This window comes from Amphibalanus amphitrite, unplaced genomic scaffold (genome assembly GCF_019059575.1).
Source record: "Amphibalanus amphitrite isolate SeventyFive unplaced genomic scaffold, NRLGWU_Aamphi_draft 000077F_arrow, whole genome shotgun sequence".
Lineage (NCBI taxonomy): Eukaryota > Metazoa > Arthropoda > Thecostraca > Balanomorpha > Balanidae > Amphibalanus > Amphibalanus amphitrite.
The window spans coordinates 382,939-407,431 of NW_024881573.1; the positions used below are offsets into that span (position 1 = coordinate 382,939).

The following is a 24,493-nucleotide window of genomic DNA, read 5'->3' on the forward strand; positions in this document are numbered from 1 at the left end:
TTCAATGTTCATGCGGTTTATTTTTGTTTATTGTGCTTATTCATGTATGCGTATTTGTCAACGAAGTGGAACGCTACGATTTACGAAACGAGCTTTTCTCGAACATCTGCGCCCCTTTAAGTTTAAGTGGCGTTTTTGAATTTTGAATGTTTTGTACTTACGTGTTTATCTGTCTTTTTAAGAATTCTATCCAAGGCTGACGAAGGAGGCTGTAACGCTTCCGAAAGCTACCAAGAAAAACTTAAAGCTGGTGTTTGAACAATCTTTGTAGATGCCGGCTTTGTAGAATCTTTTGTCTATGTCGGCGGCGTCATTCGTGACGGGCACGAGCTACACCAAATAAAATTTTGCTGAAGTAGAAAAGTAGGACGGAAATAATTTTGAACAAAAAATAGGTTAAGAACAAAGGTTTTGAAAAGGTTTGAAAATAAATATCGAAACCGCAAGGCAAGGAAGGAAGAAGTCAAGTGATATTTAAGTTTAATTGGTGTAGAATAAGATAAGCCTTTCATGTAGCCGCGGACCAAAAATCGCTTTTGACGGTGGTTGTGGTTGAGATTGTGTGCGTGAAAGAAGAAGAACCTGTGAGAAAGACGGTGATAAGAACCAGTGTTAAGTGTGCTATTTTGTGCCTGAGTTTATATTTTATTTTAATACCGAAATATTACGACATCCTGATCAACTTTAGTTTGAAATAAATCAGAGTAAAATCACTCAGCTCAAGTCACCCGTAAAGCATTATCCAGCGCCTACATTTAGTCAAAAGCGGTTTTGCATCATTTAACGTAAACGACGCAAGTGTAAGTCAAAGTACATAAGAAGATGGGAGCTGACTCTCCAAACGACCTGCCGTTACGTACGGCAAAGTCCCTACGGGAAGAACTCAGAAAAAGAGGCCTGTCGACAAGCGGCAACAAGGCTGTTCTGATAGAAAGACTGGAGAAAGCTCTAGCTGCCGAAGAGCAAGCGGAGGCAATTGAATGCAGAAGCTCAGTGTCACATACGTCTCTCCTTTCAAGTTCCTCTACCTCAAGCCAAAGAGCCCAAGAAACTCTTAAGAGGGCAGAGCTAGAGGCCAAAGTAGCTCTACTCGAAGAAAAAGAACGACTTCTTCGTGAAGAAATGGAGCTTAAGATGAAACGAGAGAGGCTACAGCTGCGAGAAGAAATTGCGCTTGCTGAAGCAAGAGAAAAAGCACTTGCTATGAGCGCGAGTGTCCTCAATGAAGAGACCGTTCCAGGACGACAAGGCTCAGCTGCGAATGGCGATGACAGTGACGATTCGTAACGAGAACTGACAGCTATTCAAGCACTGTTAACTCAACAGAAGAGAACTCTTCTACCACAGTCGCAGATTCAGACTTTCCGAGGCGATCCTTTGGAGTATAAAGGATTCATCCGCGCATTTGAAAGCAGGATAGCCAAAAGGACAGAAGACTGCGCGGAGCGCCTGCACTTTCTGGATCAATACACAGACGGAAAGCCCAACACCATAGTGCGGAGCTACATGCACATTGATCCAGTAAAGGGCTACGCTGAGGCTCGGAAGGCTCTCGATCGAAAATACGGCGATGACTACAAAATATCTAAGGCGTACGTGGAGACGCTGCTCACCTGGCCCGCGATCAGAGCCACGGATATAGACGGGCTGGAAGACTTCGCTATCAAACTGAGAGGCTGTTTGAATGCTATGGAAGACATCAGCAGTCTAACTGAGGTAAACCACCCGAAGAACCTGCAGAAGATTGTTGGCAAGCTGCCAGCCGCCCTTCAAGAGGGCTGGCGCCGGTTAGCCTTCTCTCTGACAAGACAGGACGCGAAGCCCAGCTTTCAAGATGTCGTGGAGTTCGTGGAGAAGGAAGTGGAAGTGGCGGCCGATCCCGTGTTTGGAACCGCTGAGATGGCCGCTATCTCCAGTGGAACGAAGTCATCACCTGTAAACAGAAGAGAACAAGCTGTAAAAGTGAAGAAATCGAAAATTCATGTGACGAAAACAACGGAAGATGCAGCAAACGGCGAACTCTGTCCGTGTTGCAAGGAAGGTCACGACCTGGAAGCGTGCCAGAAGATGCTGCATAAAACTACCAGCGAGAGACTGGAGCTGGTCAAGAAAAGTGGCCTATGCTTTGGATGCCTCCGATACGGGCACAGCTCTAGACAGTGTCGCAAAAGGAAGACATGCTCGAAGTGCGGCTCTCGTCACCCAACTCTGCTTCACATGGACTCAAGAAATTCAGAAAAAGAAAGACCCGGTCCGCTGCCCGAGCCAAGAAGTGAAGTATGCGGCGGAACGACGACGGACCGAGCCGGACCTGTCATGTCCATACTACCCGTGCTGGTCACGGGCCGGAACGGAAAAACAAGCAAAACGTACGCTTTTCTTGACAGTGGCAGCTCGGCGACATTCATCACCAACGCTCTCGCTGAGAAGTTGAAGCTAAAGGGAGAAGAAACGTCACTGGCGATAACGACCGTGGAGCAAGACGAGCTAAAAATCAGCAGCCAAGCCCTAACCGGACTTCAAGTATCAAGCCTGGACGGGAGCGGCAGCGTAAAACTGCCGTGTACATACACAATCAAGAAGATCCCTGTCACGAGCAGCGATATACCGGACGCATCTGTCGTGCAGCAGTGGCCTCACCTCGCTGGCATCAAGATTCCGGTCGTGGAAGCAGAAGACGTCGGCCTGCTGATCGGATGTAACTGTCCTCTCGCCATGGAGCCCTGGGACGTCGTACACTGCGAAGACGGCGGACCATACGCCATCAAGACCCGCCTCGGCTGGACCATAGTGGGCCCCAGCGACCAGAGAACCAACATCACCAGCAGCAACTCCGTCAAACTGAACCGAGTCGGCGCCAGCGCTAAAGAAGATATAGCAAAAATGCTGACTGATATGTACAACAGTGACTTCACGGAGAAGTTCGGCAGCGAGCCGAGTCTGTCAGTCGAAGATAAGCTTTGGCAAAAACAAGTGAATGACAGCATCACTATGCGCGACGGAAAGTATGAAATAGCTCTACCACTGAAGTACGAAGACACTAGCCTACCGAATAATCGCAAGATGGCTGAAAGACGAGCCGAAGGGCTCAAGAAAAGACTCGAGAGGGACGAAGGTCTACATCAGCGCTACACTGAGTGTGTGGAAGAACTCATCCGAGAAGGTCACGCTGAAGTTGTCCCTCCCGACCAGCTCCATCGACTTAGCAAGACATGGTATCTGCCCCACCATGCCGTCAGCCATCCTGCAAAGCCAGAAAAGACGCGAGTTGTCTTCGATTGCTCAGCAAAGTACGGCGGCGTGTCACTGAACGATCAGCTGCTACAAGGACCTGATCTGACCAACAGTCTGCTCGGTGTACTGTTAAGATTCCGACAGGAAGAAGTCGGATTCGCCGCTGACATCAAAAGCATGTTTCACATGGTCAGAGTGCCTGAGAAAGATGCAGATTTACTGCGGTTCCTGTGGTGGCCTAAAGGTGACACATCCCAGGAGCCACAGGACTACCGGATGAGGGTGCACCTTTTTGGAGCCAAGTCATCGCCAGCGTGCTCAAACTTTGCCCTCAAGAAAACTGCAGAAGACATAGGGACCGAAGACCACTCGGAAGTGAAGAACACGATAGAACGTAACTTCTACGTAGACGACTGCTTGAAGTCCGTGCCAGACGTAGATTCAGCTGTGAAGTTAACCGAGTCGCTCCGCTCAGCATGTCAGAAGGGGGGGTTTTCACCTCACGAAGTTCGTTTCGAATGACAAGTCAGTCATGGAACACATCCCAGAAGAAGACAGAGCGGTAGAAGCAGCCAGTAAAAGCTTACTGGAGACGGACTCAGCCGAAAAACGTGTTCTGGGTATCCTCTGGAATGTCTCATCAGACACGATCGGAGTTCAAGTTCAGGACATGAAAAAACCTGCAACAAGAAGAGGCATCTTATCGGCAACCAGCTCGCTCTTTGACCCTCTGGGGTTCGTAGCACCCGTTCTGATGGCTCCGAAGATCCTGTTACAGCAGCTCTGTCAGCTGGACCTGGGATGGGACGACCCCATTCCTCAGCACCTGGAACAAAAGTGGATAGAGTGGACGCAGGCTCTTCATCACCTTCAGGACTTCAAGATAAGACGGTGTTACAAGCCCCCAGGCTTCAAGGCCATCACTTCCTGCCAGGCTCACTATTTTGCCGATGCAAGTGAGACAGGATACGGCGCAGTAGCCTACTTGCGGGTGACAGATATCGAAGGGAAGACCCACTGCTCATTCTTGGCTGGAAAGGCAAGAGTAGCACCCTTGAAGACTGTCACGATTCCACGCCTCGAGCTGACAGCTGCCACGGTAGCAGTACGTCTAGACGCACAGCTCAAGAGGGAGCTAGAAGTAGCGGTAGACAGCACTACATTCTGGACGGACAGCTCTACCGTTTCTCCGTTACATCAAGAACAGAACTAGCCGTTTTCATACATACGTGGCCAACAGAGTCCAGGTCATACAGCAGCACTCAGACCCAAGTCAGTGGCGATTCGTCGATGGCAAGTCGAATCCGGCTGATGAAGCCTCCCGTGGGGTTTCTGTGGAGAAGTTTCTCCATCGCTCGAGATGGACATCAGCACCGGAGTTCCTGTGGAAAAAAGAAGAGCACTGGCCTGTGGATCTGAACTTACCTGTCCAACTGGACCAGAATGACGCAGAAGTGAAGCGACCTGCGATAGTTTCGGTCACAAGCACCTCAGAGAAGAACCCCACAGACAGACTTCTACTGCAGTACTCATCATGGTACCGACTGAAGCGAGCGGTGGCGTTCTTCCTGCGGCTGAGACGCCTCCTGAAGGCCAAGGCAGAGCGGGCGCTCTCGGCTCTGCAGACGAGGACAGCAGCACACGACGGGAGCAGATCGAGTGCCTCGAGTAGGGTAAGGGCGGGTAAGAGTACGCGGGCGATAAGAGTACGCATCAGCTGTTTCGGTTGCTTAGCAACGCGGGTTTGTCGAGTTCATGAAGTGACATGAAGCCGCCAGTGCGTGCTTGTCACCAACGGAACGTGGGCGTTGAGCGGCGACGCTGTTGAGTTTAAGGCGATAAATATTATTTTCGAGCGTTATGATATTATTATGGTATGGTACAATAATTCTGATACTTGGCAGTTGAGATAAGGTACATTTCCGTGATTGTTGTGGGAAACTTGTGAGGTTATCTGGGGAAATACTGTGCAGTGCAATATTCTGTTTGCGAAGTTTTGCACAACGTTTCGGGGTTGTTTTGTGCGCGAATTGCATGTACGGTAAGAGGACGCACTGTTCAGGAGGGTAAGAGTACGCAGAATTATACATTAAATCGAATATACAGAAATATAAAATTATTAATATATCGCTCAATGACGTTTGTTTTGTAGGCATATCATCAATGGAGCACTGTGATGCAGATGGGTACCCGAAATTCTTCCAAATACGAGTTATTCTGTCTTTTGATTGTGCGTTTTTTTTAAAGAAACACACGACATGATTATTTCCTGATTTATAGACTTGAAAGATTTATTTTATGTTTTTCTTTTTGGATACTAGAATTAACTTAGATGCCTTCTGAGTTTGAAGTTAAGCATTTGGACAGTACAAGCTGCATAAGCGTGTGTTCATATGCTTGCGTACTCCACCCGCCTGGCGTGCGTACTCTTACACACCCCATATGGTAAGAGTACGCAACTGCAGCGGTTCAGAAAATGTCAGTTTTAGACCGCTTCCATTTACACTGAAGGATCGTTGCCCCATGGGTTGATGGCTAATTCAATGAACTTTAATATTCCCTATTTGCCATTTCTTTCTTTCAAATATTAAACAAATGAGAGCAAGAAATCCACTAAGTGCGTACTCTTATACGACTTCACCCTACATCGGCCAACGAGAAGAAGAAGCCGAACAAGAAGGGGACAGCTGCTCGCGCTGATCAGCCGACCACACCAGCTCTCCTGTCTGTGGAAGAAATTGACGACGCAGAGACGGCCGTGATCAGCTATGTTCAATCACAAAGCTACAAAGAAGAAATAAGCAGACTGAGAGGGATGCAAAATGTCAAGCGCTCCAGCCCGATAAGCAGCCTCGATCCCGTTCTAGACCAGAACGTGTTACGAGTCGGAGGGCGTCTCGGTCGGTCTACACAAGCATTTGAAAGCAAGCATCCGGCTATTATGCCGGCCAAGTCACACGTAACGGATCTCATCATCCAAGACGTGCATCAATCAGTGGGTCATCAAGGCCGTCAGCATGTCCTAGCTTCACTCAGAGAGAAGTTCTGGGTGGTGCGTGCAAACGCAGCTGTTCGGCGGGTCCTGTCCCGCTGTCTCACATGCCGACGACTTCAAGGAAGACCGCTGACGCAAAAGATGGCCGATCTGCCCGTGGATCGAGTTACGCCCGACCGGCCGCCGTTCACGTTCTCGGCGGTAGACCTGTTTGGCCCCCTGCTCGTGAAGAAGGGAAGAAGTATGGTCAAACGGTATGGCGTGCTGTTCACCTGTCTAACGACCCGAGCGGTTCACATTGAAGTGGCTCACACCCTCTCAACGGACTCGTTCATTAATGCCCTGCGCCGATTCGTATCCAGGAGAGGTCAAGCTGAAGAGATACGATCGGACAATGGAACGAACCTCGTCGGGGCCGAAAGAGAGCTGCGTGAAGAGATAGACAGATGGAATCTGCAGCAGATCCATGAAGCAATGCTTAAGCATCACGTGAAGTGGAAGTTTAACCCACCTGGCGCTTCTCACCATGGTGGAGTATGGGAGCGACAGATTCGCTCTGTCAGGAAGATACTGAGCTCAATACTGCTCAGTCAAGTCGTGGACGAAGAAGGCCTATCGACACTGCTGTGTGAAGTTGAGTCGATTCTCAATAGCCGTCCACTGACACCAGCGTCTGACGATCCACTGGATCTCGACCCTCTGACGCCCAACCATCTTCTTCTCCTTCGAGCCGGCCCTCACCTACCGCCTGGTGCGTTTAGCGACAGCGACAACTACACCAGAAGAAGATGGCGGCAGGTTCAGCACCTGGCAACAGAGTTCTGGAGAAGATGGAGCCAAGAATATCTGCAGACTCTGCAGCAGACTTGTAAACGACTCTGAGTTGATTCGTGAATCGACTCAGAATCAAACCGTTTTTCGATGAGTCATGAGTTGATTCGAATCACTTCATCGAGGAACTTGATGAGTCATGAGTTGATTCGAATCAATTAAATTTAACATCATGAGTCATTTGATGAATCGATTCAAATTTTCAGACTCAAACAAAGAATCGACTAAAAAAAAATTTGAGTCGTTTACAAGTCACCATCAACACCCTAATAATCAATGCTAGATCACCCCCTCAGCTCTAGCCATCACTTAACTCCATATTTCAGACTTACAAGAGCCTCAGAGGCTCAGGCACAGGCGCCTAATGAGCCAAAAGCATTTGGCAGTTGGTACCTAGGTACTAGAGGTGGCAAAACTGGAGAATTTTGGGACCCGGACCCGGACCCAGTCTGACTGGCACATTTCCAGAACCGGTCAGACCCAGTCTAGGTCAGCATTGGAACCAGATGGACCCGTTCCCGAAATTCATTTGGAAAATTTGTACTGTGCAAGAAGAAAATATTTTCTTTCCAATTGAGCAACCTTGTGTTGCAAAGTAAAACACTCATGCCATGGTCATTTCACTTCGCTTCACAGTTTGTATTTTAGAACCAGATTCAGGTCATATTTAATAATATAAGGCGTAAGAAGAACACTGAATTTCATGCTCACCTAAGCCCCTTTTACTACAGCTGCTAAAAATGATGTGAACTGGGGATCCATGGAGCAGTGACTTCATCAGTCAGAACCTAACATCAAACATGGAACAAGATAAATATACTGATACCTTTGCTAATATTCTTGGTAAAAGATATTCGTTTTTAGAATGGAATACATCAGTCCTTCAAATATCAACTATATAACGTCCCAAACCAAAACCAGAAAATCAAAATCAAAATAGGGACGCCGGTGAAAACAGGGCGCCGGAGGGCATATTAGTCACGTGACATTTGGAACTTCTCCCGCTCCAAGGGCCTTCTATATGCCAAACGTCACGTGTAAATTTCACGAACCTTGATCAAATCGCCCCAGGCGCCCTGTTTTCACCGTCGTCCCAAAATAGAGAAACGAGAGAAACATAAAAAGGTCCGCCATAAATGTCGACACCAGCAGGCGTTAAAACACTGCAAAATTTTGTTGGCGTTAAAGTACTGCAAAATCGAAATCGCATTAAAGTACCGCAAGGTTGCGATCATGACTTAGTGCCAATTCATTAACGTAGAAAACAAACTACAATTTGTTGTTAGTACTTAGATATAGAATAAAAACCAAAGTTTCTGGGACTGACCTGATTTTGATCTTAGCGTCTTTGAGCTGGGATCCATGAGCAGAGTAATTGCGTATTACAAACGTATCACTATGATGAACAAGTAGGAAAATCCGTTCCTGATGCACATTTACTCGTCAATGCATTCGGGGTCTTTGTATCAATGTCATTAGGCGTTTAGTATGTGCTAGAGTGGAGACTTCGTCCGAGTAGTAAAGTAATCTTGCTTCGTCCTCTTCCCGATCGTGTTCCAAAATTGTTACCTTTATGCAGTAGATTAGCGTGCGTAAGGCTTAGCATATATGACGCTCAAATGCGCCGTTTTCATATCAACACGGAATCATCGGCCTTGGAGAATGGCATTGGTATTGACTCAGTTATTTGCCAGCTGTTGCCGTATGATGGCGCTAGTAGAGCGCTAGTGTTATACGCTCTGCTAGCGCCACCATGCGGCGCCAGTTGGCTAAAAATCTGTTCAATATCACGGCTTCTGGAGAATGCCTTAGATTCATTTCATACAGATAGAAATAATTTCAAAGCTGATTGATATTGAAATGCATTTAAATATCAAACCAAGGCCATGGATATCAGTATCAGACATGAACTGCGATTTCCGGTGGGCACAGTGACTTTGGTAATTGGTATTGGTAGGTATGTCAATGTCTTTGAAAAGGCAGGTAAGATTTGCAACTGGTCAGCCTTGCTTCAATTGGATTTGTGTCCATTATAAATGGATTTTAGTCATACTTACCTCATATGTAATTGGTATTTGATTTCTACAGCCCAAAATATTGTTGGGTGTGTACAGCAAACTGAATGGAAGTGATGTGTACAAACATTTGAAGTATTTTCTGGACTGCTTGGAGTTAGAAATTGTTTGCTTTGTTGTAGGTGACAAGATAAGAAATTGAAGCAAGACTGACCAGTGACCAGTATGCTACAGAATAGATAGCCCAATCTGCAGGAATATTAGAATTCAAAAGTGGAATTGGGACTTAGGAACTGGAAACTGCATCAACCATGTTTGCCAAAGTAGGTACCTATGTACCTAGTCCTACTAGGTAGCTGCTTGAATCTTTGGTCAAGGCTACTATGCTGCTTAATACAATTGTGGTATGCGGCATATTCATTTTATCATAGCTTTGAGTCAAATAATCAACAAATGCCTATAGTGAGTCATGGGTTGAATGAAATAAGTTCAATAAAAATGTCGTGTGAGTCATGAGTTGATTTGAATCGATTCATCAAAATGTGTGAGTCATGAGTTGATTCGAATCATTCCGTTGGCTAGTTGCTCGAGTCATGAGTTGATTCGAATCATTTTATCAAGGAACTTGATGAGTCATGAGTTGATTCGAATCAATTAAATTTAACACCATGAGTCGTTTGATGAATCGATTCAAATTTCCAGACTCAAACAAAGAATCGACTCAAAAAAAATTTGAGTCGTTTACAAGTCTGCTCTGCAGCACAGGCAGAAGTGGACGAGGGAAGAAAGAAACCTACAAGTCGGAGACGTAGTTATCATCGCAGACAAGAACGCTCCTAGAAGCACATGGAACATCGGGCGCGTGACACGCGTCTTTCCAGATGCGGGCGGAGCCGTTCGTGCGGCGGACGTGCAGACGAAAAGCACAGTGCTGAAGCGTCCGGTGACTAAGCTGGTTCTCCTCGCGGAAGCAGGAGAATAACAACCGTCGAAGCGAACACTAAGTGACGCTCGGGCTAACGTGCGCCGACGGGGGCGGGGGTGTAGATGCCGTTTCTATGTCGGCGGCGTCATTCGTGACGGGCACGAGCTACACCAAATAAAATTTTGCTGAAGTAGAAAAGTAGGACGGAAATAATTTTGAACAAAAAATAGGTTAAGAACAAAGGTTTTGAAAAGGTTTGAAAATAAGTATCGAAACCGCAAGGCAAGGAAGGAAGAAGTCAAGTGATATTTAAGTTTAATTGGTGTAGAATAAGATAAGCCTTTCATGTAACCGCGGACCAAAAATCGCTTTTGACGGTGGTTGTGGTTGAGATTGTGTGCGTGAAAGAAGAAGAACCTGTGAGAAAGACGGTGATAAGAACCAGTGTTAAGTGTGCTATTTTGTGCCTGAGTTTATATTTTATTTTAATACCGAAATATTACGACATCCTGATCAACTTTAGTTTGAAATAAATCAGAGTAAAATCACTCAGCTCAAGCCACCCGTAAAGCATTATCCAGCGCCTACAATCTTATACCAAATGAATACGTCCCAGCTCAAAAACATATATAATCATATGTCATAATATGTCAGCAAGCATTTATAATGTATCGTAAAAGGTCTCACATAGGTTAAAGTGTCAATTTTGAGACCAGAGAACCATTTTTAACCGTCCCGAGCGGCGCTGGGATTAAATTCGCGCTAAACTGGTGTTCGGCTACACTGTGCAGCGATCGGGTCGGGGCGGCGCGGGTGGCAGCCACCAGCGGTCGGGGCGGCGCGGTTGGCTCACCTGGCTGGCCACCAAGAAGATGTCGATGTTGGTGAGCGGCTCGATCTGGCTGTGGCGCGCCAGGTTCACGGCCAGCTCGTAGAAGCCGCAGCGCACAAAGTGGTCCACCAGCAGGCGGTCGAGTCGCTGGCGCTTCCACTGCGAGAGCAGGCCGGCGCTCTGGGAGCCGTACTCCATCAGGTGCTGGAGGCGGCGCCTACACAGCTCCGCCGACTGCAGCTCGTCGCAGATGGACTCCTCCGACTGGCAGCGGGCAGCACGGTTAGGGTGCAGACTCGGACCCCTGCAGGGGTAGGCCTGATGGACTCAAGCTTTAGCTCTGGTTGGCGTGAATTCATGCCTCGAATATCAGCCTATTAAAAAAAAACTGACAGGACACATGAATATAATTTACACTTTTCGCCTCACAATTTGTGCTCATTTGCACCGTCTCAATCTCACAGAAGACCCCAATTGCTTGTAGAAGACGAACCAGTTTGACGGACCAGTTTTGAGCAGTTGAACTCGATCAAAAAATCATGCACTTTTAGGCCCAGTCATCCGTTTCAGCCTCATAAGCATTCCATCATCAATCATCATCCTTCATCACCAGGTGGACCTGTCATATATCTGCATCATGGATGAGATAATACTGGATTAGTGTCTATCAGGGTATATTGAATTACGGGGTATGACCAAGTTTAGTATGCATGATCTCAGCAATTATCTTGTTTTGTAAGTCGGTTTTCATAATCACAATACTATTTTTGATATTATTAAGTTTGTATATCTCGGTTTTTCGCAAAAATAGTTAGGCAACAAACATAAATTTTGCAAATAGTTCATTTTAGTTGGGAATAACCATTCTGGTATGCAAAATTCAGCATAAAGCTCAATATGGTGACAGTCTAGTATCCTCCAAAGGCTGAGTACCTGATATCAACACGAGTTGCTAACTATTTTGTCCCACGTTGCCAGGTGGTTGCTAGGGAGATAAAGTTACTCTTTTGCGCTATCATTTGTACTTACTTTTCCTCACTATATCGATGTTAGAGTGAGTTTGCGAAATCTGTAGATCCGCGGATTTCCTAGGTAATCCGCGAAGTCCCTAGTGGCTCCGCGGACGAACATCAAGTCTAGTATATTCGCGGATAAACGGGCGGGGATCCGCGGATGAACAAGACTCTTCAGGATAACCGCGAACTCCCTGAAGAGTTGACGAGATCCACGAACCACCCGGGGAATCCGCAGAGTAACGATTCATTCTAGTGAGTTTGCGACGTTCCTATGCGTTTCATGCAGCTATCTTATGACAAGAATGCATGGCATATTGGGTAGATCATCTGCGACTTAACCATCGCCCGTATTATTGTTTTCTCAGATACTACCGTATGCGGAGAGGGGTCTGCGGGGGGGGGAGGAAGGGTCCGTTGGAAGCCTTGCCGTGAGGCCCCTGATCGAGCTAGAGCTTTCGCGGAAAAATAAATTGCTTTCCGTGATTAGAAGAAGCCAATGATACCCAAACCATACGGCACCAGGCCATTGGTTGACATTCCAGGTCGATTCCAAATAGCATTTGGGACATCCTGTCTTTTTAATCGCCTTTGAGACGCGACAACCTCAATTAATACCCCCTCTGCCCCCTCTGCCCCCCCCCCCCGAATCCGCCGCCCTTGGAATCGTTACCTACTCCGCGGATTCCAACAGCAACTGGGAAAACACCAATAGGTACGGGCGAGGGTTAACCCTCGCCGGACCTATTAGTTTTCAACATACGCGCCGGCCGAGGGCGGGGGGGGTACGACCCCCCTCGCCGTTTCGCCCCTGGTGGAGCTAGCGCGTCGCGGAAAAAACGAGCGTGTGCGCCGTTACGAGACGCAGAGATTGGTACCCGATTTTAAGGTCCTAGGTCAACCGGTGACCTCTGAGGTCAGGTCAAGTGCCCCAAGTTACGGTTCAGTTTTTGGTGAATAACTTCGCAAAAAACGACCGCAGAGCGCCGATTTTAACAGCATCGTGTTCGCCTCGCTCAGGCGCGTCGAATGATATACTTTTTGTTCGGGTCAGGTCAACTTAGGGTGTTGACCTCAGGTCAAGGTCAGGTCAGCGCCCCCAGGTCACGAAGCTGGTCGAAAGAGGTCATGTCGCATATCATTCGATTCGGCAGGTCATTCTGGGTCCATTGGTGGCTTTCCCGACTCGCTAGCTCAATTTGATCGGGAGTTATTGACTAAAAACTAATATGACCTTGATGACGTCATAAACGACGTCACGCAAGGTCAAGATTGCAAAAGTGACGCATCATAACCTTGCAAGGAGTGCATCAAATTACGATTATGTGTGCTTGAGATAGTTGGAGATCGTTCCCGGCGCCAGAATAGCAGTTTTCATTTTTCCCCATTGACTTATAATGGTGAGGTCACAAAAATGACCTGACCTCATATGCCCTTTAGGAAAACTCCGAGATATACAAGTTGTGAGACTCGTAATGGATACTAGATCATGCAAGTTTCATTTCCCTTTAAAAGCTCCTCTGGCAGTGAGGGCGTTGCGAAGTTGCGACATCTGAAGACCGTGCAGAGGTTCACTTATGACGTCATAGGTCAGTGACCTGACCTGACCCGAAAATGCAGTTGGTGTCAAAAGATCCGGCTTGAATCAAAGGTCAGGTATGCCAAGTTTCAGCTCTCTATCGCCAGCGTGTTCGGAGCTATCGCGAAAAAAAACCTATGGGGGGGGGGGCACCCGCCCCCCTCGGCCGGCGAGGGTTAAGTCACAGACGATCTAGCCAATATGCCTTGCAATCTTGTCATAATATAGCTGCATGAAACGCATAGAAACTTCGCAAACTCACTAGAATGAATCGTTACCCCGCGGATTCCCCGGGTGGTTCGCGGATCTCGGCAACTCTTCAGGGAGTTCGCGGTTATCCTGAAGAATTTTGTTCATCCGCGGATCCCCGCCCGTTTATCCGCGAATATACTAGACTTGATGTTCATCCGCGGAGCCACTAGGAACTCCGTGGATTCCCTAGGGACTCCGCGGATCCACCGATTTCGCAAACTCACTCTAACATCGACATGTTGCTGTTTCTGAGACCTAATTCACGTTGATAAAATAGCATTTTTCTTGAAATGCGTATTTGAGTGCCGTTGTATGAAAAGATGAGGCGCCTCCTGCATGCGGACTGGCTGTCGAGATCCGTACGGATGCCATAGGCTACCTGGTCGCTCGTGTGCATCACGAATGGGGCCATCCAGGCATTCGTCGCACGCATTACTTTGCACGCCTTGAAAATCCGAACGTCACCAGAAAAGAGGTGCAGAAGGTCGTCGCAGACTGTCAAATTTGTCGGTCTATCGACCCCGCCCCCGTAAAGTGGAGGTCAGGCAAACTTGAGGTGGACACAACGTGGTCAAGATTGGCGATTGACGTAACACACGTCCACGGGCGACCCTATCTCACGGCGGTGGACTGTGGACCAAGCCGGTTCGCAATATGGCAGCCACTGAGTGCAGAGACGGCTGAGGCTGTTGCAGAGCAGCTTGATGTGCTGTTTGTGGATCGAGGCCCACCGGCTGAGGTGCTGGTAGACAATGCGACAGCCTTTCGCAGTCGATGCTTCGCTCAGTTCGCATCACAATGGGGCGTCACAGTGCGATACCGCTGTGCATATGTTCCATCTGGAAATGGAATAGTGGAAAGAAACCATCGCACGGTAAAAGTCATCGCTGCTAGAAAAGGATGCAGTGTTTTGGAGGCGGTTGACATTTATAACGCAACCCCACGGCACCTGAACGACGCCCAGTCCACTCCTGCGGGTATCTTGAGCAGCTGCGTCCAGTGGGATGTGGGCATGATGGCACCACGGACACCAAACACAGCAGAGAGCCCATACGAAGTTGGTGAGTGTGTGTGGGTCAAGCCACCGCAGGTCCGCTGTGACACGTGCTATGAACAGGGTGTTGTGACAAACATCATATCTGAGCAGGCGGTAGAAGTGGATGGTATACCTCGACACATCAGAGACCTGAGACCACGAGTGGCAGAAGGGGCTCCCGGAAACATTCAGAACACCAGTCAGGTTACAGCCCGGCACGTGCAAGATTCCAGTGAAGATGAAGAGCCATTAGTTCTCCGGTTCGGTTGTCCAAGCCAGACCTTGGCCAGACCGACGGCTCTGTTGCAGTAGAACCAACTGGAGATGGGGTACAGACAGAAGGTCAACCACTGAGACGCTCTGCGCGATTACGAAGGGAACCCCAACGACTGATGTACTCGTGACAGCGTGTTGTGAACGAGAGTGTGATGTTGAAACTGACTGTGTCACTGTAACTTATTGATATCGCTTGTGTCTTTGAGATCAGGGGGGAGTCAGGGGAGGTCAGTTGTGACTTTGATGTCAGGGGGGAGTGTGGGGATCAGTCGATTTAACGCGCACGAGTAAAGTTATCACTGCACGAGAGCAGTGAATAACTTATTCACTGTAACTTATTGATATCGCTTGTGTCTTTGAGATCAGGGGGGGAGTCAGGGGAGGTCAGTTGTGACTTTGATGTCAGGGGGGAGTGTGGGGATCAGTCGATTTAACGCGCACGAGTTAAGTTATCACTGCACGAGAGCAGTGAATAAAATCAAGGGTTTGGGAGAATGGGAGCAGCGAGTGGGAGGTTTGAGTGGATTGGTAGCTGAACTGGTTGTCATTTTTATTGGTGAGCAATATAGCACTTTTTATATACTTCCACACCTTTTATTTCACAGCTTATAACGAGGAACTAAATAAAAATGGATTAGATAGAAAGTCTTCCTAGTAACTACTTTTGTGATCAGAGTCGTTTTAGTATCCTCAATTTAGTTGTCATTGCCTTTATTTTGTTTAAAAATATGTTGCTTCTTACCACAGGGGAGTCATGCCGCTTCAACCCTATTTACCGTATTGTTTAACGACGGCAGTCATATTGCGCAAACCAGGAATCGGCCGCCGCCTATGCTTGGGAATAGGGACGGTTAGAATACGATTAAACAATACGGCAAATAGGGTTGAAGCGGCATTGTTCCCCTGTGGTAAGAAGCAACATATTTTTAGACAAAATAAAGGCAATGACAGCTAAATTGAGGATACTAAAACGACTCTGATCACGAAAGTATTTACTAGGAAGGCTTTCTAATCCATTTTTATGTAGTTCCTCGTTATAGGCGTAAGAAGTGTAAGTCTGAATGGGGGGGCGGGCATATGCCCCTAATGCCCCCCCCCCCGTTGGATCCTCCAGTGAGATACATAACCAGATGAGGAAAAAGCGAGACGCTATCTTGTAGATTAGATCGTCTACTATCTGCGACTTCTGAAGTGTTTTTCAATCTGAAGGAGAGGTGGCAAAACTGGAAAATTTTGGGACCCGGACCCGGACCCGGTCTGACTGGCACATTTCTGGAACCGGTCAGACCCGGTCTAAGTCAGCGTTGGAACCAGATGGACCCGTTCCCGAAATTCATTATGTAGACTGTGGTTGTGTCTTAGGTCCGAAAGCCGATATTTAAAATCACATGTTTGCTATATTAGGCAAAACAAACCAAAAACATGCACAAGTCCGGCCGGCCCCCGCTCTGCCGACTCTCTCCTCTGGTCTCTGGTCAGCTGTCGCTGCCCAAGCGGGAAGCGGGGTGGCGTTGCCCTAGCAACAGTTGCTAGGAGACGGCCGACGGCCTCCTCCCGCGGACGGATGCGGGCGGCGAAACTCAGCCGTCTATATCCGACGCACCATAAAAAACGACACACTGGTACGCGAAACAAGACACGAAAGCGAGCGCTCACTCACACAGCACATCGCGGAGCGCATGTCCCTAGCCCCACGCATAAAACACCACATACACTGGTACTCCCGCACTTCATAGTCCAGTGAAACGGGGCAACCAGCCGATGTGTCACTGTGTCCGTCTCACCGCGGCGCCTGTCCTGGGCGTGCAGTCAGACGGCGGCAGGAGCGACCGGAACGCCAGTCCCCGGCGAAGAGCGGTGACGGCATGTCGAGCCGTCGGTCCTTGCTGGCGGTCCCACAATGCGCAGACCAGGCTATGGCTCGCGGAGCCACAGCTGAACAGTAGCCGGAGCAACGTGGTATCCGGAACATCACTACAGGAGTAACTCGCAACGGCGGGCACTAGTTCGGGCACAAAAGAACACAACTGTGAACACAGTCACAGCACCCACCACAAAGCGTGTCGACACCCTGCGACAACAGAAACAGAGTTTTGCCTGGTGCAGGCGCTCTTTATCAAATTATTTCTTCTAACCGGCCTGAGAGGACAGGGCAGTGGTGGCTAACGGAAGAAGGATAAGTGCGTTCTCAGAAGTCGCAAATCGGCAAGTCAATGGTGCTTTGCATTATCCCCGTTCACAGGGAACCAAGCGATGCCGTCGTGGCCACTCGGACAACACATGGGTGCTACACCAATACCAAACTCGACAATGTCGGATTTGAATTACAGAGTTCGTTTGCTGGGTGGCAGAAAATCGGTTATTGTGCATCATAACAGGTTGAAGCCCAGACCCGACGGCTCAGTGATTCCGGTCCCAGATAGTGACCTTACCTTTTCAGAGACTGCTAACCCGAACGTGGCGGCCGGAGAGGCGATTGATTCCACAGACGCCCTCCAGCCGGATGGGAGGACTGCAGGTTCTCCTCTGGCCGCCGGGCCAGCTGGTCCGTCTCACCCACAGACTGTGTGGCCCACAGGAGATGATTATGTCCCACCGGCTCCTCTTGGCATTTCAGACGCTGATGAGCCTGCTGGCGTGACGGACGTCACTGATGACTTGTCGACAGGCATTGCAGTTGCAGGTGATGACTCCGCTGTGACGGTTCCTTCCGATGTCGCTGCTGGGTTGGCGATTGATGTCGCAGACGTCACCGAGGCCGTAGAGCTGTGGCGTGGCGCCGGCACCGGCGCTGAACCAGCGTTGCTGGCGGCCACCGGCTCTACGGCCTCGGTGACGTCTGCGACATCAATCGCCAACCCAGCAGCGACATCGGAAGGAACCGTCACAGCGGAGTCATCACCTGCAACTGCAATGCCTGTCGACAAGTCATCAGTGACGTCCGTCACGCCAGCAGGCTCATCAGCGTCTGAAATGCCAAGAGGAGCCGGTGGGACATAATCATCTCCTGTGGGCCACACAGTCTGTGGGTGAGACGGACCAGCTGGCCCGGCGGCCAGAGGAGAACCTGCAGTCCTCCCATCCGGCTGGAGGGCGTCTGTGGAATCAATCGCCTCTCCGGCCGCCACGTTCGGGTTAGCAGTCTCTGAAAAGGTAAGGTCACTATCTGGGACCGGAATCACTGAGCCGTCGGGTCTGGGCTTCAACCTGTTATGATGCACAATAACCGATTTTCTGCCACCCAGCAAACGAACTCTGTAATTCAAATCCGACATTGTCGAGTTTGGTATTGGTGTAGCACCCATGTGTTGTCCGAGTGGCCACGACGGCATCGCTTGGTTCCCTGTGAACGGGGATAATGCAAAGCACCATTGACTTGCCGATTTGCGACTTCTGAGAACGCACTTATCCTTCTTCCGTTAGCCACCACTGCCCTGTCCTCTCAGGCCGGTTAGAAGAAATAATTTGATAAAGAGCGCCTGCACCAGGCAAACCTCTGTTTCTGTTGTCGCAGGGTGTCGACACGCTTTGTGGTGGGTGCTGTGACTGTGTTCACAGTTGTGTTCTTTTGTGCCCGAACTAGTGCCCGCCGTTGCGAGTTACTTCTGTAGTGATGTTCCGGATACCACGTTGCTCCGGCTACTGTTCAGCTGTGGCTCCGCGAGCCATAGCCTGGTCTGCGCATTGTGGGACCGCCAGCAAGGACCGACGGCTCGACATGCCGTCACCGCTCTTCGCCGGGGACTGGCGTTCCGGTCGCTCCTGCCGCCGTCTGACTGCACGCCCAGGACAGGCGCCGCGGTGAGACGGACACAGTGACACATCGGCTGGTTGCCCCGTTTCACTGGACTATGAAGTGCGGGAGTACCAGTGTATGTGGTGTTTTATGCGTGGGGCTAGGGACATGCGCTCCGCGATGTGCTGTGTGAGTGAGCGCTCGCTTTCGTGTCTTGTTTCGCGTACCAGTGTGTCGTTTTTTATGGTGCGTCGGATATAGACGGCTGAGTTTCGCCGCCCGCATCCGTCCGCGGGAGGAGGCCGTCGGCCGTCTCCTAGCAACTGTTGCTAGGGCAACGCCACCCCGCTTCCCGCTTGGGCAGCGACAGCTGACCAGAGACCAGAGGAGAGAGTCGGCAGAGCGGGGGCCGGCCGGACTTGTGCATGTTTTTGGTTTGTTTTGCCTAATATAGCAAACATGTGATTTTAAATATCGGCTTTCGGACCTAAGACACAACCACAGTCTACATAACGAATTTCGGGAACGGGTCCATCTGGTTCCAACGCTGACTTAGACCGGGTCTGACCGGTTCCAGAAATGTGCCAGTCAGACCGGGTCCGGGTCCGGGTCCCAAAATTTTCCAGTTTTGCCACCTCTACTTCAGATTGAAAAACACTTCAGAAGTCGCAGATAGTAGACGATCTAATCTACAAGATAGCGTCTCGCTTTTTCCTCATCTGGTTATGTATCTCACTGGAGGATCCAACGGGGGGGGGGGGCATTAGGGGCATATGCCCCCCCCCCCCTGGACAGGAGCCTGGGGGACATTCAGTATAAGTATGCCCCCCGCCCCCCCCCCCATTCAGACTTACACTTCTTACGCCTATAACGAGGAACTACATAAAAATGGATTAGAAAGCCTTCCTAGTAAATACTTTCGTGATCAGAGTCGTTTTAGTATCCTCAATTTAGCTGTCATTGCCTTTATTTTGTCTAAAAATATGTTGCTTCTTACCACAGGGGAGCAATGCCGCTTCAACCCAATTTGCCGTATTGTTTAATCGTATTCTAACCGTCCCTATTCCCAAGCATAGGCGGCGGCCGATTCCTGGTTTGCGCAATATGACTGCCGTCGTTAAACAATACGGTAAATAGGGCTGAAGCGGCATGACTCCCCTGTGGTAAGAAGCAACATATTTTTAGACAAAATAAAGGCAATGACAACTAAATTGAGGATACTAAAACGACTCTGATCACAAAAGTAGTTACTAGGAAGACTTTCTATCTAATCCATTTTTATTTAGTTCCTCGTTATAAGCTGTGAAATAAAAGGTGTGGAAGTATATAAAAAGTGCTATATTGCTCACCAATAAAAATGACAACCAGTTCAGCTACCAATCCACTCAAACCTCCCACTCGCTGCTCCCATTCTCCCAAACCCTTGATTTTATTCACTGCTCTCGTGCAGTGATAACTTTACTCGTGCGCGTTAAATCGACTGATCCCCACACTCCCCCCTGACATCAAAGTCACAACTGACCTCCCCTGACTCCCCCCCCTCCCTGATCTCAAAGACACAAGCGATATCAATAAGTTACAGTGAATAAGTTATTCACTGCTCTCGTGCAGTGATAACTTTACTCGTGCGCGTTAAATCGACTGATCCCCACACTCCCCCCTGACATCAAAGTCACAACTGACCTCCCCTGACTCCCCCCTGATCTCAAAGACACAAGCGATATCGATAAGTTACAGTGACACAGTCAGTTTCAACATCACACTCTCGTTCACAACACGCTGTCACGAGTACATCAGTCGTTGGGGTTCCCTTCGTAATCGCGCAGAGCGTCTCAGTGGTTGACCTTCTGTCTGTACCCCATCTCCAGTTGGTTCTACTGCAACAGAGCCGTCGGTCTGGCTTGGACAACCGAACCGGAGAACTAATGGCTCTTCATCTTCGCTGGAATCTTGCACGTGCCGGGCTGTAACCTGACTGGTGTTCTGAATGTTTCCGGGAGCCCCTTCTGCCACTCGTGGTCTCAGGTCTCTGATGTGTCGAGGTATACCATCCACTTCTACCGCCTGCTCAGATATGATGTTTGTCACAACACCCTGTTCATAGCACGTGTCACAGCGGACCTGCGGTGGCTTGACCCACACACACTCACCAACTTCGTATGGGCTCTCTGCTGTGTTTGGTGTCCGTGGTGCCATCATGCCCACATCCCACTGGACGCAGCTGCTCAAGATACCCGCAGGAGTGGACTGGGCGTCGTTCAGGTGCCGTGGGGTTGCGTTATAAATGTCAACCGCCTCCAAAACACTGCATCCTTTTCTAGCAGCGATGACTTTTACCGTGCGATGGTTTCTTTCCACTATTCCATTTCCAGATGGAACATATGCACAGCGGTATCGCACTGTGACGCCCCATTGTGATGCGAACTGAGCGAAGCATCGACTGCGAAAGGCTGTCGCATTGTCTACCAGCACCTCAGCCGGTGGGCCTCGATCCACAAACAGCATATCAAGCTGCTCTGCAACAGCCTCAGCCGTCTCTGCACTCAGTGGCTGCCATATTGCGAACCGGCTTGGTCCACAGTCCACCGCCGTGAGATAGGGTCGCCCGTGGACGTGTGTTACGTCAATCGCCAATCTTGACCACGTTGTGTCCACCTCAAGTTTGCCTGACCTCCACTTTACGGGGGCGGGGTCGATAGACCGACAAATTTGACAGTCTGCGACGACCTTCTGCACCTCTTTTCTGGTGACGTTCGGATTTTCAAGGCGTGCAAAGTAATGCGTGCGACGAATGCCTGGATGGCCCCATTCGTGATGCACACGAGCGACCAGGTAGCCTATGGCATCCGTACGGATCTCGACAGCCAGTCCGCACGCAGGAGGCGCCTCATCTTCTCCTTCTGCCAGGGCTCGAAGCCAGCGGTGTGGTACGCGCGTCAGGACATCAGCTTTGTTCGCTTCAGATTGCACCAGTTCAACTGACAGCTGCAACTGGTATTCCTTCACAAGCGACGTAACTATCTCCACTCGGCGTCGAATCAGCATTTCGCTTGCTGCCTTCGTTCGGAGTCTTGTTTTACCACTGAGGCCGTCCGAAATCCACCGATGCACAGTTGCAGAATCCGTGTAGAGGGTGATCTTTTGAAAGCCCCAAGCCAGTGCCAAGTTAAGGCCTTTCACGACCGCGTCAAGTTCCGCCATATTGATGTGCGTCACGTCACTGGTACGAAGCAACGCACCATCTTCAATGACTGAACCGCCAACTTCCAGCGCCACACCGATGGCTACTGAGCTGGCATCCACCCATAGATGGGCTTCATCATGGCCGCAAACGTCCCAGCGGCCACGAACCGGATCCGATTGCCGCACTCTCTCTGTGACCTCCACCAGGAAGTTTCGCACGTGCTCACAGGCCACAGCGAACCTGATCATCCCAGCTCTCCGTCACTGAGTTCGCTCGGCGCTTGATGAACGCCACCGCTGGTCTCAGCCAGCTGCAGACCGGGAAGTGTCCCACGAGCTTTCCACACAGGGAGAACACAGAGCGCCGCGTTAGCTCGTCGGGGACGTCATGGCTGTCATCTCCTCTCCTCCACTGTAGCTCGCCGCCTTCTCCGTGGACAGACAGACCCAGGAGCTTGGCTCCATCACGCGCGCGCTCTGGCTCCTTTGCCACGAGGCCGAACTTTGAAAGGTGCTCACGGACGCTGTCTGCCGGCACAACATCCTCATTCACGAGAATGTCGTCCACGTAGCTGCTGGTCCCCTTCTTCACCACTGGATCGAGTGACAGGACCGTGCTCAGCACCGACTACATCACTGACGGTGATATGTTCATTCCGAACCCGAGTCGCGATAGAGCCCATCTCTTGCCCCTGAATATCACGGCCTGATACTTCCACAGGGACGGATGAACATGAATTTGCAGATAGGCTGATTTCAAATCCACAGCCGCGACATTGACTCCCATTTTCCGCCATTGTCTCATTTTCTCAGTGCATACGTCCGTATCAGCCGTGTGAGTATCTAGCAGATGTTCATTCAGTTCTCGATAATCCAATACGGGCCTCACTTTTTCTTGCGCTCCTGCAGCACCGCCATCAGCGGTATCAGTCCCTCCGGTTGCCCGTGCTCTGTCTGATCGTACTGAATGAGCCAGCCTTTATCCACCCATCTTAGTAGCTCCTCTTCATACTCAGCCCGACGATCTTCCGGCACAGTATAAGACGCGACTCTGTTTTTCAGTGTGTCTGGCTCTCCTCGCTCCGTCCACTTCCACTCAACCATCCAAGTCTTTGTGCCCGAATCAAAAACAATCCTGTAGTCTTTCTCGTCAATACACAATGACTCAGGTGAGTATACGGTTCTTTCGTGAAAAACAACCGGCATCACGCCTGACTGAGCTGCAAGATCCTTTCCTGCGGCTGGCTCAGACTGTTGTTCCTTTTGTTCTGACTCAGATCTCTTCTCTTCACTCGCTGTTGCACCCACAGACAACGAGTAAGTGTCACCCACCACAGCTTCTGATTCAAACCCGACAGAATCTGAACTTGTCTCCTCACTTACTGCTGCACCCACAGCATCATCCACCACCGCTGATGGTCCAAACCTGACAGCGTCTGAACTGCTGATCTGCACCCCTCCCATTGCAGTGATCGCGTTCATGCCCAAAATGAAATGAAATACCAGAGGCTTATCCTTTACTACGAGAGTATGAACTTCGACCTCGGTTACCTCGGGCACTCGAATCCGCACCGTGCCTTCTCCAGCACACCGCATCATCGTACCATTTATTGTCTTCAGGTATATGTTTCTTCTCCGCCACTGCCGACAAACAGACTCGTGACAGATGCACAGACTGCACCCAGAATCAACCAGTGCAAGAACTCGAGTACCATCAACCGACACTTCTGTGCAAGGCAGCGCCTCTATTTGTGGACAGTCGGAGAGAAGGCTGGCGCTGACTGCTCTCCCACGGCGTTTTCCGGACACTCGCGGCGGAAGTGCGGACCACCACACCTGAAGCACTTGACATCGGTGCGCTTCTCTGTGCCCGTCCTCTTGAGGAGACAGTCTCTGGCGAGATGGTTTGCTCCATTGCAGTTGAAGCAGCGTCTCTCATATCGCGCTCCAACTCCACCGCAGCATTCGTCGGCTACGACTGGTGGCGGTGATGTGATTGCTGCATAGGACTGCGCCTTGACAGCGAACGCATTCGTGTCCGCCAAGACAGCACGAGCACGCACCAGCAGATCATCAATTCGCATAGACTCTATGCGACAGCCGGTACGTAGAACCTGTCGCACCGATGCCGGGAGACCAGAGATGAACGCACATACTAACCCGCGCTCAATGATTCCGCCAAACAATGCGGACAGACGTTTCAGCTCAGCAAGAAAGACATCCGGTGTCTCCGATGGTAAAAGCTTCCGCGAGACAAACTTCTCGTAGGCCACGAACGAATCGTGCGCAAATGCTGCTGTGAGTGCCTCCTTTACTTTAACGACATCTTCTTTATCTCCTTCAGGGATCTGCTGATACACCGCAAATGCTTCCCCGGTCAGTCGAAGAGGTATAAATTCCTCAAGCTCGTGAATCCCTCTCAGCCTGCATACTAGCTCCACTTTTTCTATCCACTCAGTACAGATGTTTTAGAATCACCACTAAACTCTGGTATTAAACGCAAATCAAGATCCGACATAATTATACTGAAAATAGGGCCGAAATAGCTTGTGAAATAAAAGGTGTGGAAGTATATAAAAAGTGCTA

General features: G+C 49.7%; 2 protein-coding genes across 6 annotated transcripts in view; one reads left to right on the top strand and one right to left on the bottom strand.

Annotated features, from left to right (window-relative positions):
* The window catches only part of LOC122379412 (E3 ubiquitin-protein transferase MAEA-like), a 223,803-nt gene that overhangs the window by 62,620 nt on the left and 136,690 nt on the right, over positions 1 to 24,493 (bottom strand). For all 5 annotated transcript variants that reach the window (XM_043361624.1, XM_043361623.1, XM_043361621.1 and 2 more), the window contains one exon: positions 10,854 to 11,096. In XM_043361624.1, coding sequence (XP_043217559.1) covers positions 10,854 to 11,096 — 243 coding nt within the window. The remainder of the gene's footprint in view (positions 1 to 10,853; positions 11,097 to 24,493) is intronic.
* LOC122379413 lies at positions 1,564 to 4,961 on the top strand. The gene is made up of 2 exons (XM_043361626.1): positions 1,564 to 2,780; positions 4,668 to 4,961. The coding sequence occupies exons 1-2, from the start codon at positions 1,690 to 1,692 to the stop codon at positions 4,690 to 4,692; spliced, it is 1,116 nt and encodes a 371-aa protein (XP_043217561.1). The 5' UTR covers positions 1,564 to 1,689; the 3' UTR covers positions 4,693 to 4,961.